Here is a 14,500-nt window from a genome sequence, read left to right as displayed (position 1 = left end):
CGAACAAACCAGCCCAATCTGCCAACGTGGTGGAGAAACGGTTACCGTGGGAGATCCTGTTCCACTTCCTGTCAACTAACTGCACCGTTACTCTTTGCAGACGTAATGCTTTGTGGAGAAACACTGATGACAATCTTACACGAGGTTGGAAAGAGGTGCTGACATGTTCAAACTAGAAACAAAACAGTCTCCATGACAACAGACCAGGGCACTAATGTTGACAGGGCACTCTGAACTACATGTTCTGTTTTTTTAAACATACTTCACAAAAACATCACTACCTTTGTTCTGTCTTTACCTAACACTCTTTTGTTATGCTAGATTTTTAGTTAATTTTTATTGTAAAGCACCTAGTGTTTTATTTTTAAGTTTACTTACTCACTACTTCTGTTGCGGCTCAAAGTTTTAAAAATTTAATTCCAGGTAAACATACCCAGAATATAACTTCTTGTCCTGTTTTTGATTCCTGTTAGAGTTAATGTTGCATGTTTTGGTCCAACAACACCATGTTTAATTTAAGATGAAATCTAATGTTTACTTTGTAGAAAATGTAAGCACCAAGACTATGAGTCCAGACAATACTGTGTCTAATAGTTGCAAAAGTTAGCAACAGATCTTTCAACCAAATAAAAAGCTGAGATAATGTAATTTGCTTAATATTTCATCTCTAATCTACAATTTTTTAAATTAAGATTTGTGTGTGAAATGAAATGTGTGGGTTTTGGAGCCATATAAAAAAAAAATCAAATTAATGTGGCATCCTTTTTTGTCAATATCAAACACCACAGAATGAAAGTAAACCAAAAACAATAACGGTGTGGAACTTTAGGGGATTTTCCATATTATCTAAAAACTCAGTGAAGACTGCTTTCGGTCACCAGGCTCCCTTACTGTGGAAGCAGCTTCCTGTTTTCATCAAAATGTAGACACTGTTTATTTGTAATACTATATTTTTATCAGATCTTAAGGAGCAAAGTATTTAAATCAACTGCTGATTAAACCAGGATATATCAGCAGGCAAAAACATTTCTTAACCTTAATGCTTCATGTAACTGTGCTAATTACAAGGAAGAGGATGTGAAAGCGTCAGTGGAGAGGCTCCATCACATGAAGCACTTCTGAAAATGTTCACCCAGGATGAGAGCAGGAGATATTATTGGAGGATCAGCCAAGCCGTGCTAATGAAATCTCATCATTTGGAATCTTGTGCAAAGAAAGTATTCATGTTCTTGTTCCTAGTAATTTAGCTTAACATTTTTATGTTTTATTTAATATAGAGAATACAATCTGCAACTTTGTCTTAAACAAACTGTCCCTGAGTGCAAAGTGAATATGATGTTACCAAACAGATCAGTGATGCATTATCGTCTGAGATAATCACTGCTTGCAGAGACCCCAGCAGTGAACAGAAGGCTGCACAGCTGCCAGTTCAAAAGTTATTTTTATGCATTTCATTTATTGTGCCATAATTTTAAAATATGTATGCTTCAACTCAGTTTCTTTTGAATGTAGTTTCATTCTGAAAAACAGCTCTAAAACTTTAAAAATATTTCAGCATAAACATTTAAAAATAAAACTTAGCAGTATCTAATTCTCAATAATCAAATCTAAACATGTCATAGCTGTGATTTCTGTTAAAATTCAGGCATTGATGGGAGGGCACAATGTTTGATTGGCCCTAACCAGCAGCATAGTTCGCTTGTGCCTTGGACCAGCTCTGGCTAGTAAACAAATATTGTTTACATTTGTTTACTAGACACATGTAAACAAATGTTTACATTTTTATGTTTTACATTTTAAATGTAATTGATATTTGCAGTCCAGAACTGGAGATGAAGAATCACTGGTTATCACATTTCTATCATTTCACAGTAAATCTTGACAAAATATTCAATGCTTTCACTAGAGCAATTAATAATCTTGAGAATTAATCCACTTAAAAAAGTATTTGGAATAACAATGAATAAATGAACAATTTATTTTAACAGTGATTTAGTGTTGCTCTGAAAAACAGTGAATTCATAATACAATTTAAATGCTGTCAAAAAGGTTAATCACCAGATGCGTTTCCATTGAATATATTATTGCGAATTTGACATTTCAAAAGTAAATTTGCTTAATGGGAACACCAATTTTGAAAAAAAATTGTTTTTTGATGAAAAGTTTTGCTGCTAGGAAGAGATTATTTTTTTGGCTGTATTTCATATAACTGGAATGGAAACTTTTTACATCACACGAGTCACATGATTAACATCCAGATGTTGCCACTGGTGCAAACCACGAAGAAGAAGAAGACAGGAAATAGAGGCGTGGCATAATTTTTATATTATTCCTGTGTAATTTTAATTGCATTTCTTATTGAATGGAAACACTGCAATCGCAAAATTGTGTTTTTGCGACATTAGCGAAATACTGAAAGCTTTCCGCAAAGTTAGATTATTTCAGTATGTTATTGAGAAGTAATATATTATAAAGAAAAGAGGTGCAAGAGCTGCAGGGACACAAACAGGCTATTTAAGTTGTGTGTGATGATTCAGGAGGTGTTCAGGGAAGGAAAGCTGTCAATAACAAGAAGCAATGAAACGGCAGGAAAAAATAAAAAAGGAGCAACTCACTGCACAGCTGTCTCTCAAGGCATCGTACTTGCGTTGTATCTCATCTCTGTGTGCCTATGAAACATGGCAAGAGAGACAGGGAGACATCACTGCCAAAATGACATGACACCAAAGCTTAGAGGATGATGCTTCTTTGCTTTCTGCCTTCCTTACTCTGAGAACAGTGATCTCCTCCTCGGCCTCTGCAGTGGTCTCCTCCAGCTCGGTCTTGGCCTGCTGCAGTTGGCTCTCCAGAGCGTGGCGAGCCGCCTGAAGGTTGGTAATTTGAGATTCCCGCTCTTGCAGCGACAGGGTCAACTCTGTCACCTGGCGCTTAATTTCCAACTTTTGCTCCTCGTTCTCCAGTCCGATCTACATGGGAAAATGAATCCCCTCATTTACAGCTGCAGCCAGAAAGTCAGAGGCATGTTGACCTGTCAAAGCTTTCCACAGGGATCAGACAACAGCAGTGGCACCTCTAGAAACTTTTTATGGCCAGACATGACCAGAAAAAATTTTAGGTGGGCAGAGACTAAAAATAAAATAACAAAATGTGTCAATATAAAAACATTTTTTATATGTACATTCATTTACTTATTTATTGGGTTTACATTTATTTTTTGAGTCAAGAAGACAGCTCTTCTTGACTCAAAAAAAGGACAGAGAGAAAAAGTCTGCTAAATAAAACAGCTTCACATTTGACTCCCCCTAAATATCTTCTCACCTCCCGGAGCCGAGTCTCCAGCTCCAGCACGCGGCTCTTGTTGCTCTGCTCCTGCTGACTCATTTTCTCCAGATGCTCCTCCAGTTTGGCGTTCTGGGCTTCCAACTTCCCGGCCTGAGACTCCAGGTAAAACTTCTGCTGTCGAAGCTCCGAGATCATCTCTTCCTGGGCTTTCCTGATGCGATCACACATTGATCTGAGCAAGCGCTTTAACAGAAGGTTATGCAGCAGAGGCACAATCTAAATCAGTCGCAGTAGCTGCTGGATATGATTTATTAAAGGCTGTGCACAAGCTTCCTTCACTCTTCACAGAAAAATGGCGTGAAAAGCTGTGGCCTACACTTTGATAAAGGCAGATCTGTGAGATGTTTGATAGTTTAGGTGGAAGATGTGTTTTTATGTGGATGCTTACATGTTTTTCTGGGTGTAGATGCTGCTGTTAGCTGCCAGTTTATTAGCCTCTGACAGCTCTGCAATTCTCTGCTCCAGGCTGTTCATCTTTGAGTCCATTGCATTAATGGTCTGAAAAAAAAAAAAAAACATGTTTCAATTTGACATTTACAAACTTCTGCATATGTTGCATTTAGGTCAAATTTGTTGCAGGCTCCTTTTTTGTGTTGCGCAACAAGATTTGTTTTTCCAAATGTAAAATATATGTCAGTATGATCAACGTTAAAATAAGCCTGAGAACTGTGCCTTTGCCAAGCTGGTCAGTTCTTACCGCCTTCTGTTCACTGATGATGCTGCACTTCTCCCGCACCTCCTCCTCATATTTGCTCTGACTGGACTCCAGCATCTCCTTATCAGCCATGTCCGCCTTCATCTGAGCCTCCAGCACCTGTTCAATGCCAGCCGGCCCACAGAACCACAACCAGGATGTCACTTAGCGGCACAGGGAACGGTGTGAAGATGACATAGTGTAGATTTTCCAAGCATAAAGCACAGCTGACTGAGCCAAAACATGGACAATAAATATGCAGTAACGGTGAGAGGTGTACCGACATTCATCATTTTAGAACCTAGAATAGGGTCATTAAGTTTTTTAAATTTTTTAACTTGTTTGTTTTGAGAGGGTTATGTTTTTTTAGTGCAAGTCATTGAAGTTGTATGCTGTATGATTACTCCACCTAACGAAAAACATTTGAAATGTATTGTTAAAATCCCAAAATAATTCTACATCAATGCTGATGATAAGTTAGTAAACTTCTCACATCCTGAAAGTGAATGTTGATATGCCTGTGGGATGTGATTTCCTGTATTTGGTGACCAAACCTTTATTTTGTCTTCATAGAGCTTTTCCTTCTGTTTCAGATGGGTTTCCAGCCGTTGGGCGGTCGACTGGGTCTCTCGCAGATTCTCCTCCAACTCCTACACAAAAACACAAATGAGTGACGATCGGAGGCTAAAAGCAGCAAAAGGCAACCATAAACTAACCCAGTGAATTGGGTTTTATACAGACTTTAATTATGGCAGTTTTTAATTGTTGAAAATATTCTATATACATTTCTTGTGCCGGGAATTTCTTATAAATCTAGAAATCTGAAGGAAGTCATCTTTCAAAATGAACATGGACAGTTTTTCTTTGCAACACCTTTGGCAGCAGCTTTCATAAAGCATTGTTGACAGGAGACAGTATTCATAACTGTATGCTGACTCTCGGTTTGTAAAATGAGAAAGAAAGGAAGCTCATAAAATCTCTTTATCAAAACATGGACTACTTTTCTTTTTGACGGATTCTTTATTGGTCTTATGAAGAGCACAGACTGACTGGCTGTAGCTAGATGGTGACTGGAACAGGAACATTTTTATTATTGACCGGCCTTGATTAGTGACCAGCAGACTGATTTTTTGCACCAAACCTAAGTGCTAACAGGTTGCTAACAGCAACACTTTGGTGTGAAAATTGCAACAAAGGAAAGTTTCAGTAAGGCTGTCAAAAGAGAAATTAAAAGTGAGAAGAAGCTCAAAAATTTTGAGAACCTTGTAGAAAGGCTCTACTGATTAAACAGGGAACACACACAGAGACTGTTTACAGTTTGTAATGTTAACCACGCTAATTAGGCTAACAGTATAATTATGCTAATGGTGCTAAAGGCTAACATAAGATGCTAAATGGTCTAAAATGTCAACTCTTTAATCAATTGTTTTTATAAAGAGTGAAATACTGTTGACCTGCGGAGCTGTGTGATCTGCTCCCTCACAGACATAAATAATAATAGTAGTGACAAAATAAATGCTGCTTAGGTTCCTGCAGAGACATAATACAAATTTGAATGATTTACTAACATTATAGATGAGTAAATGAGAGCTTCTTTTAAATTATTTTTTATTATCCTGTGGTGTGAATTAAAAACCTSTTACATAACATAGCAAATGAGACATGCTGTGATTTTTTAAAGTTTTGTTTAAAGATACTCTTGCACCAATAACCTGAAGGATTTTTACTGCATCTTTTGATTTTCAGTCATGAAGAGAAAACTTTATAATCTTTGACTTTTCTTAAGTCAGATTTTAAGACTTAAGAACCTATTACTATTACTATTTACTGTTGAGAGAGTAAATACTCTCAACATTTTATTGTTGAGACTATTTAAATTTTATGCCAGAAGTAGAAAGCGATATTTAGCATGTCACTTATAGTTCCAAAGAAGAAATTTTAAGGAATCTGCTCTCCAGAAAATGACGACAAGCTCATATTCCGAATGTGGCTTTTGTGACTCCTCTATAAGAGCCGAAAAGATAAAAGGTGAGTTACCAGAATCTTTTCTGCCATCTGCTGAATCTGCTGGGATTTGCTCTGAAGTTCGTCTTTCAGTTTAGTCTCACGGCGCTCAACAATCTCCAACCTTTTCACTTGGTTCTCAAGAGTCTTCCTTCCATCCTGAAGATAAGAACACAAACAAAAAACAAAGATAATGCACAAAAACATGAGGGAATGTTTTATTTAAAAGGGGTAGTATTATGTGTTTTCCAACCACATAATGTCATTTTATATCACAACTAACATAGTGCTATAAAATGCAAAATGTTAGTTGTGCATTTTTGCAAATTAGATGGTCTGACGGAGAAATCCAAACACTTGTTGAAACACACAGACGTTTTGACATGCTACAAAAAAGTCACAGCACAAATGTTCGTCAGGGGGTGCAACAACTTGTCTTCTTGGGAACATAAGGCCTCTTTGTGCTTTGTGGCATCCTGCAGCAGATTTATTTATCCAACACTTTCAGAGTTTTTTTTTTTCCTTATGTGGCCAAATAAATGATTCCATCATAAATCCTGACAGAGAGGTGCAGTAGACGCGTACCTCCGTCTCACGGAGACGTCTGCGCAAGCTGTCGCTGGAGTCCTCCTTGTTCTGCAGCCTCTCCAGGTCCCGCTCAAGGCGCTCTTTGGCCATTTTCATGCTCTGAAGATGGTCTGTGGCCTCAGCACTGGCCTTTGATGTCTGGAAAAGAAAAGAACTTCACTGATGTCTCTATAAAGGCCATTTTAAACACTAACTTTACTTTGTTTACCTACTCTGATTACATTTTAACTTTTTGTTTCTTTTATATGTTTCAGTCTTGTATTACTCTTTTGGTTATGGATGTATGAAAAACTATTCAGGTGGAAACGCTTTTCATGCGTTTCCACCTTAATACTTATATGTACTAATAAAGTTCATAGAAGTATATTTTATATTTATAATGTATATTTACACCCCATCAAATCAAACAGAGAAGTCTTCATTTTAGAATATGATTTAACAAAGTACATCACATCAACCAGCTCTTTTAGGAATTAATAAGCCCTGATGTACAAGTAAAGTGTCACATGCTGATTATTTAACAAACTGGTTTGTCCAGAGTCAAATCTACTTATTAAAGAATCTTCAACCCTCAAACCTTTTCACTGCAAAAACACAAAATCTTACCAAATATTTTTGGTCTAGTTTCTAGTGCAAAAATATCTTAGTACACTTGAAACAAGACTGTTAAGTCACAAGTACAAAAAATAGGAGCTTGTTTTAAGTTAATAATTCCTTAATATTGATGAAAACATACTCGTTCCACTAGCAGATTATTTCACTTATAACATGCGAACAATGTGAAATAATCCGCCAGTGGAGCTAGTACAGTCAGCAGAACGTCCTTTATTTTTAACTACATGGGAGGTGTTTAAATATTCATTTCAAACAAAAGGCAGTTAGGACGAAATGATCTAATTCAGCACATTAAAGAGGAACCTTTCTATTCCTCTGTGTATTCAGAAAGACAATGTGATGGCTCTCTAAGCAGACAGTTAATAAGAAACAGATTCCAAGAGAGAGACACAGAATGAACGAGGTCAGGAGAGGTGAAAAGGTAAGATATAGACCCATCTGAAATGGTAAAACGTCTCTCTTCTGCATTTGGAATGACAAGCCTCTATAAATTATTCATTATTCTTCTTAAAGTTTTCTACCTTCGCAAGCTTCTCTTGTAGATCCTGGATCTTCACCTGCTGCTCAGCACTCGCCTAAGAACAAAGCAGACATTTGGATATTAAAAGAATCCTGTATCCTTTATAAAGCTTCTATTAAAAAATACATTAATATTTAAACATTGATGTTTAGCAAATACAACAGACAGTTTTTATAATAACTGTAGCAACTTCTTAATCTACCTTTTCCAGTTTGGTGATCATTTCCTCTACCTCTGCTTTGCCCTGCTCTTTGGCCTGTAATGACAGAGGAATGTTTATAAAAATTACTTCTCAGAATTACTTAATATTACAATTTCCATTAACTATAATATTCTCCCATTTTAAAATGGTAAAAATACCACAAGTTTCTGTTTCTACTTTTGAATCATGAACAGCTTCAGTGCCGGTGAAGACCTTTTGAATCCTGTGCTGATGGTCTGCAGCCTTCCTCTTCAGTTCCTCATTGGCTTGTCGAGACTCCTTCAGTTCTGCCTCATACAGGTCGCTACGGCGACGGGCAGCAGAGAGGTCCTCCTCCAGCTGCCTAATAGAAACCCGCATCTCCTCTACTTGAGCCTGGTACTCCTGTGCAGCAGCAAAGGAAACAACGAATAAGTCAACATGGTGGGAGAGCCAACAGAAGAGATTTGAGTACAGAATAAACAGTAATACAGTAATACAGTAATAAACTAATGTTAAATTAATGTTTAATTTAAAGATAAGTTTTCTGTATTTTGATTATTTGTTTTGATGTGGCTTCATAAAATATAAAATACTAAAAGGAAGGTTTGTCCAAGTAACATTCATGTAAGGTCTTTGTACAATAAAAAAGTTACATTTTTAAAAGTTTAATAATCAACAAAATTTTTACTTAAATTTTTGAGGGGAAGTTTAATGTATTTTCCAGGCACATGGTGCCATTTTATAGCACAATCAAGTAACTATGCTAACTTCAGTTCTTATAGAAATGCTATGTATATTTGTATCAAATATGGCTTAAAAGAAATTCCACCTTCACAAACTAATTACATAGCTCCTCTGTTAAGCCTTTAACAACATTTTTACCAGTGAAGTAGCTCCCATAATGCTACTTCACTGCAGTTATACCAGATGTTTGCTAATTGCTGCTGGCTAGTTTGAAGGAGCTGAATAGGGGAGTTATAGAGGGAGGGCTGCTCTGTGAGGAGGAAACCCAGAAACTGCAGCTCAGAGGAGGAGCTCCTCCTCGAAGGCGGAGCTAGGTTCACTCAGGCGTTTTGCACAGCTGAATGGTTGCCACGGAAGATTATAGGATTTCTCAAACATGCATGAAATAATCAAAGCAACACTCCCGGAATGTTTTTGATAAGGGAATGACATTATAATGTGATGCAAAGCTCAAAAAAGATGACATAATTCTGCCCCTTAAAAACACAACATTGAGACATTTGTGGTAAGAACCTTTGTAGCTGTGAACCTTTTCTTTTTATCTTTGCAACTTTAAAAACATTAACTTGACACTTTCCAAGCTGAAAACTGGCTGCCTGTAAAGGTGAGAAATGTTCAAAGCCAAACAATGAAACAAAAACAGGAACAAATGAACGTGACTCTCAATTTTCTATGCAGCTTAAAGCATGTGTCCTTTCTTGTATAACAAAGCTCCTGAAAACAATCCAGTCTTGTCCCTGGTTCAAGTGCTACATGAAGAGGCGGTGTATGCATGACTGCATGTCACTGCATGAATGTAAAAGCTGATACTTGCAAACGATGCTGCTGTTTTGCAAAGTCACTGTTGAGATGAGATTTTATTTGGTTAAATCAAGGTTGCAATAAAGAAAAGTAATTACCTACAGTATGTCAAAATAAATGGATTTTGATTCACTGTTAAAACTTTAAAACTTGTGGCATACATTTGTGTTCATCCCCCTTTACTCTGACACACCTAAATCTAATCTAGTACATCCATTTGTCTTCAGAAGTCTAAATGGAGTTCAACTGTGTGTCATTTCATCTTAGTATAAATCCAGCATGTGAAGGCATCAGAGGTTTGTTAAGGCAAAAAAATAAAAATAAAAATAAATAAATAAATACACGTCTCATTTCTGTGTTCAAGCAAAAAAAAAAGTTAAGGCAATACCCAGGAGAAATAAATAACACATAAAATCAATAAAAAGACATTTTTAAACCTACAATAAACACAATTGTCACAATTAGTAACTTAACCATTACATTTAGAAAGTAAATAAACTGAAAGTTGTTAGAATTAGAACTAAATAAGAGATAATAAATAGCTGTAAAGGCCACATGAATAGATAGACACAGATAAACTACAAATCCAGGTAAAAAAAAAATACTGGCACTAATCTAAGAGAAATAAATCCAGATGTAACAAAGAAAATAACACAAGAATAAACTAGGCACAAAAAAACTGAACAAAGGCCACAACCATAATGGCAATAACAAACGACTAAATGTAAGTCAGTTCTTACTATCCATATGAATGTGTGCAATACATGCATTGCTTATGGCTACATAAAGTGCCATGTCTTTTAACCTTTTCTTGTTTTAAGTGACTTTTTCACAAATTCTTTGTCTCAGAAAAAAAACCTGCCCCTGATCTCTGCACTTTGTTGAACCAACAGCGTATGACTTCTTAATAAAAATGATAAACAGCACAGTCATATGACGGAGCGTGGGAGGCAGATGCTTTTTAAGATGAAAAGCTGAATTTAGCTGGTGTTGAGAGCCCTGCAGAGAGGCACCAAGGGGAACACAGAGGAGTATAATAAGCATGAGCAACAAATCCATCATCATAAAATTGAAGAAACAGACAATCCTCTTACAGTTTTAAAAATGCTCCAAAGTGTTGGCTTCATGCAGTGATTAGGCAATTGTTTGATTCAGTGTTTGAGATTTGTTCCAGTATTGTGAGGTCTTTTTTGTTGGGTTTTCTTCCCAACTAAGCACAAACTTGTACAAAGTTGTCTGTTTTTGGCTAAGCTCTGGGAAACTGATTGTAAATGATTTTCAGAGAGGCAAACTCACAATAAAGCTGCAAACATGGGGGATTACCATTTCAGATCAAACTAAAAGCCCAGATCTTATATTTGATCCAAACCTAGGTTTTGTACTTAAGACTATATACTATGGACTTTACAGTCACACTGTACCATTTCATAACATAGTTAAGGAACTATGTTACCTTCAATTGTTGTAAAACATGACTTAAAAGAAATTTCACTTTGCAATTTAGCCTCTGTCTCTTTATAAACTCCTGCTCTTTCTGAAACTCTGCCTTCAGGAAGTCATCATAACATGACTCCGCTATTAACCCTTTAACAGCGTTTTACCAAGTGTTGCACTGAGAAGTAGCTCCTTCTCAGTGCTAATGAGCTCAGCAGATGCTCAGTTCCACCAGGTATTTGCTAACTAGCTGGCTAGTGTGAGGTGGCGTCTCGGGGGAGAGCTTCTCTGGAGGTGGAAGCTTTTAAACCAGCTCAACACTCTTATTTTACTGAATTGGCTTTAGTTAAGGCGCACCTTCAGTGAATGGCCTGTTTAAAAACATTTTTCATATATAAGGCATACCGCATTATAAGGCGCAAAGAATAGACACTTCAGTTTGGATTGCCGTACTCTATTATTACACATCCACATTTGTAAAGAAGTGGTCCCTTTATATAGTAGTACTTTATATAGTAGGCTGCCCCAGTCATTGTTTCACTCACGGTGTTGATGTTGTGATATTGTGCCCAACTGCTTTCTGGGTAACACAGACCAACCGACACGCTGCCGCCGCAGTCACTGTCTCTGTCTCTCACCCACCCTCCCTCCAAACTTTATTAACAAACCAGCATTCTGACAACTATCCCAGCATGCACCGCGCACTTCTTCTACGGGCGAGCAGTCGGCGGCATAGACATAATATAGTCGGCGGCTGCTCGCCGGTAGTTGCTAGACCTGTTGTGGCTCAATATCGGTCCATATATAAGGCGCACCGGATTATAAGGCGCACTGTTGGCTTTTGAGGAAATTGAAGGTTTTTAGGTGCGCCTTATAGTGCAGAAAATACGGTACTTATTTTAAATATCAAATAATATTAATTAAGATGAGTAAATTTACCATTATTTTTACCATTATTGATTGATTTATTTTAATAGCTGAAGTTTTTAACTTTTATACTAGTTGCTTGAATTATATGTAGATTTGGACTTAATTAAACTTTTTATCCATCTTTTTATCTGTCTGATATCAGTTTAAACATTTCCCCTTAGTTTGTTTGCGTGTATCTCTGGTGTTTTATCACCGTCATTAACTAAAACTCCAACATTCCAGAAAACCAACATAATCTCTGTTAATGAAATTTCTGTTGACATTTATTGTATTTTTTATTGTCTATTGCTTTTCTGTGTATAGCACTTTGCTTCTCACTGCTGTTTATTAAAAGTACTCCTTAAATAGACATATATATATATAACTAATTAAATTAGGTGGATGTCCTGATACGAAAAATACCTTGTGTTAAACTCTTGAGCTTGCAGATGTCTAATGTCTAATTTCTTTGGTTTTTCACAGTGCATAGTGATGAGATGTAACATCCTGCCCCAAGCAGTCAGGATTTCTTCCTGCTATCTTCTCTAAAGACATTAGTGATTGTCTTTGACCTTGTATTGCTAGGACTGCAGATTCGATTAAACAAGTACTTTATATTCCTCGAAGTGGGGCTTGGGTTCCACAGTGCTTCAACCATCCAGGCTCATGTTTTACAAAAACAAAGTTTTCTGTAGACATGCATATCTTACGTCATACCTGACTGAAAGTATAGATATGAATATGATGATCAATTCTTATGTAGGTGGCAGATTGAAGAACTCTACATCCTGATATCTCCATATTTACACTGTTGGATTTTCTGTTTTTGTTCCTGCTTTTACCTATTTCATGTTTATCAATGTACAATCAAAGAACAAAGGTCTTCACCAGAAAACTTTTTTTTTCTTAAGATTCATAAACCTTCATGAATGTGGGGGTGAAAATATCTTCATCTAAAATTTGATTTTGCACACAAGCAAGACAAGCAAAGTTGTTTTCCCACCAATACTTTCACTACAAAGATAAGTGTAAGTAAACCACGAGACATAAAAGAAAATCCACCAAAAGAAGGAAACATGCTGTAATCCTCTTTCAGAAATCCCTGGAAAATGAACTCAACAAAATTTGTTTTTCAAACAGTGTGAGCAAAAGGCCTCAGCACCCCATCTCAACAGCCTGCCCACTGCATCATTTTGCTCCCCATTCTAGGTATATGGCTCTCATTGCCATGGCAACCAGAGCACAATGTATTCAGCGCTTTGTAACGAGCACGAGTGTAGGCAGGGAAAAACAGGTTGCTTGAAAATTACCTTTTTTTTCCCCCCAATAGATAAACACAGAAAGGACTGTACGATGAAAGCAGGAGGATGTTTTGAAGCCGTTTATGAAACAAGCTATCAGGTGCCAGCTTCATTCTGACAGCTGCACCGTCATGTGGTGCGGGTGTGTGGCTACATTTAAAATATTCATTAAGTTAGTTGAACTTTACAGGCAAAAAATGAAACATTGCTTTCCTTCCCAAAACGCAATGAGTGCAGATGAAATTAGAGTATAAAAATAGAAAATAATAACAATAATTTACATAAAGAGGTTTTGCAACAGCAGACATTTCTGCATGTTTGAAGTGTTTAATGTTAGACTCATTGTACCCTACAGAGAGGGAAGGGTTTTCAGCATCATGTGCATGTTTAATTAGCAGACAGGCCAGCCCACACAGCCTTGATTACCTGACCTGTTATGTAGATCTACCTATTATAAGAATATATTTCTAATCCGTTCTATTGACAAGACAGACATAAAACAAGACTTCTTAAAGGGGAAGTATTGTGTTTTCCAGCCACATAGTGCCATTTTATAGCACAATCAAGTAACTATACCTTCAGTTGTTATAAGAATGCTATAGATATTTGACTTTGTAATTTAACACCTTGAACTTGGGCCTCAGTCTTTTTAAGAAGCTCCTTCTCTGCAGGAAGTCATCACAACATGGCTCCTCTATTAATCCTTTAGCAACCAGCGCTGCACTGAGAAGTAGCTCCTATAATGAGGTGCTTCTCATTAGAGGACAATCAGATCATAATTAGAGCAGCAACTCTCATTATGATCTGCAGTTCTGCCAGGTGTTTGCTAAATGCTTCTGGCTAGTCTGAAGGAGCCGAGTGGCTTCATAGAGGGCTGTTCTGAGAAGCTTAGAAGCTTGCACAGCTGAATGATTGCCATGGAGATTAAAAAGTTTCTAAAATAAACCAATGTTGCTAGTTTATAGTAGTTTATCCCACATTATTAGTCTTAATCCAAAGTGTTTGGTGGCTGAAGTGTTTCTGTCCTACCTGCTCTTTGATCTCCTGAAGCTTGTTGCTTTGCTCCCGGATGTCATGGAGCAGCTGGAGAGCTTTATCATCTTCCTGGGTCACTTCCATGCGTGCTTGTTCCAAACTGCGCTTCAGACTCTAAAAATGAACGCATAAATCAGTCGGATGAGTTTGTTTGTTTGTTGTACCTGGTTAAACAGTAATACAAGATTATTTAAAAACAAAATGCAGTTCCTAGTCAGGTTTCCTTTAAAACAGGGGTGTCAAACTCCAGTCCTCGAGGGCCGGTGTCCTGCAACTTTTAGAAGTGCCTCTGCTGCACCACACCTGAATAGAATAATTAGGTCATTAGC

The 14,500-nt window shown here is 37.1% G+C and overlaps 1 protein-coding gene across 5 annotated transcripts in view; it reads right to left on the bottom strand.

The window, feature by feature from the left end:
• The window catches only part of citb (citron rho-interacting serine/threonine kinase b), a 47,025-nt gene extending 32,746 nt beyond the window's left edge, over positions 1-14,279 (bottom strand). For all 5 annotated transcript variants that reach the window (XM_017306646.1, XM_017306645.1, XM_017306644.1 and 2 more), the window contains exons 1-12: positions 14,166-14,279; positions 8,179-8,349; positions 7,966-8,019; positions 7,765-7,818; positions 6,626-6,766; positions 6,074-6,199; positions 4,591-4,686; positions 4,040-4,156; positions 3,731-3,840; positions 3,319-3,493; positions 2,769-2,966; positions 2,616-2,669 (exon numbers count right to left, since the gene is read on the bottom strand). In XM_017306646.1, coding sequence (XP_017162135.1) covers positions 2,616-2,669; positions 2,769-2,966; positions 3,319-3,493; positions 3,731-3,840; positions 4,040-4,156; positions 4,591-4,686; positions 6,074-6,199; positions 6,626-6,766; positions 7,765-7,818; positions 7,966-8,019; positions 8,179-8,349; positions 14,166-14,255 — 1,386 coding nt within the window. In that variant the 5' untranslated portion in view covers positions 14,256-14,279. The remainder of the gene's footprint in view (positions 1-2,615; positions 2,670-2,768; positions 2,967-3,318; positions 3,494-3,730; positions 3,841-4,039; positions 4,157-4,590; positions 4,687-6,073; positions 6,200-6,625; positions 6,767-7,764; positions 7,819-7,965; positions 8,020-8,178; positions 8,350-14,165) is intronic.
• Positions 14,280-14,500: the final 221 nt, after the last annotated feature.

Source organism: Poecilia reticulata, linkage group LG9 (genome assembly GCF_000633615.1).
Source record: "Poecilia reticulata strain Guanapo linkage group LG9, Guppy_female_1.0+MT, whole genome shotgun sequence".
Lineage (NCBI taxonomy): Eukaryota > Metazoa > Chordata > Actinopteri > Cyprinodontiformes > Poeciliidae > Poecilia > Poecilia reticulata.
This window is presented reverse-complemented; position numbering and strand designations above follow the sequence as displayed.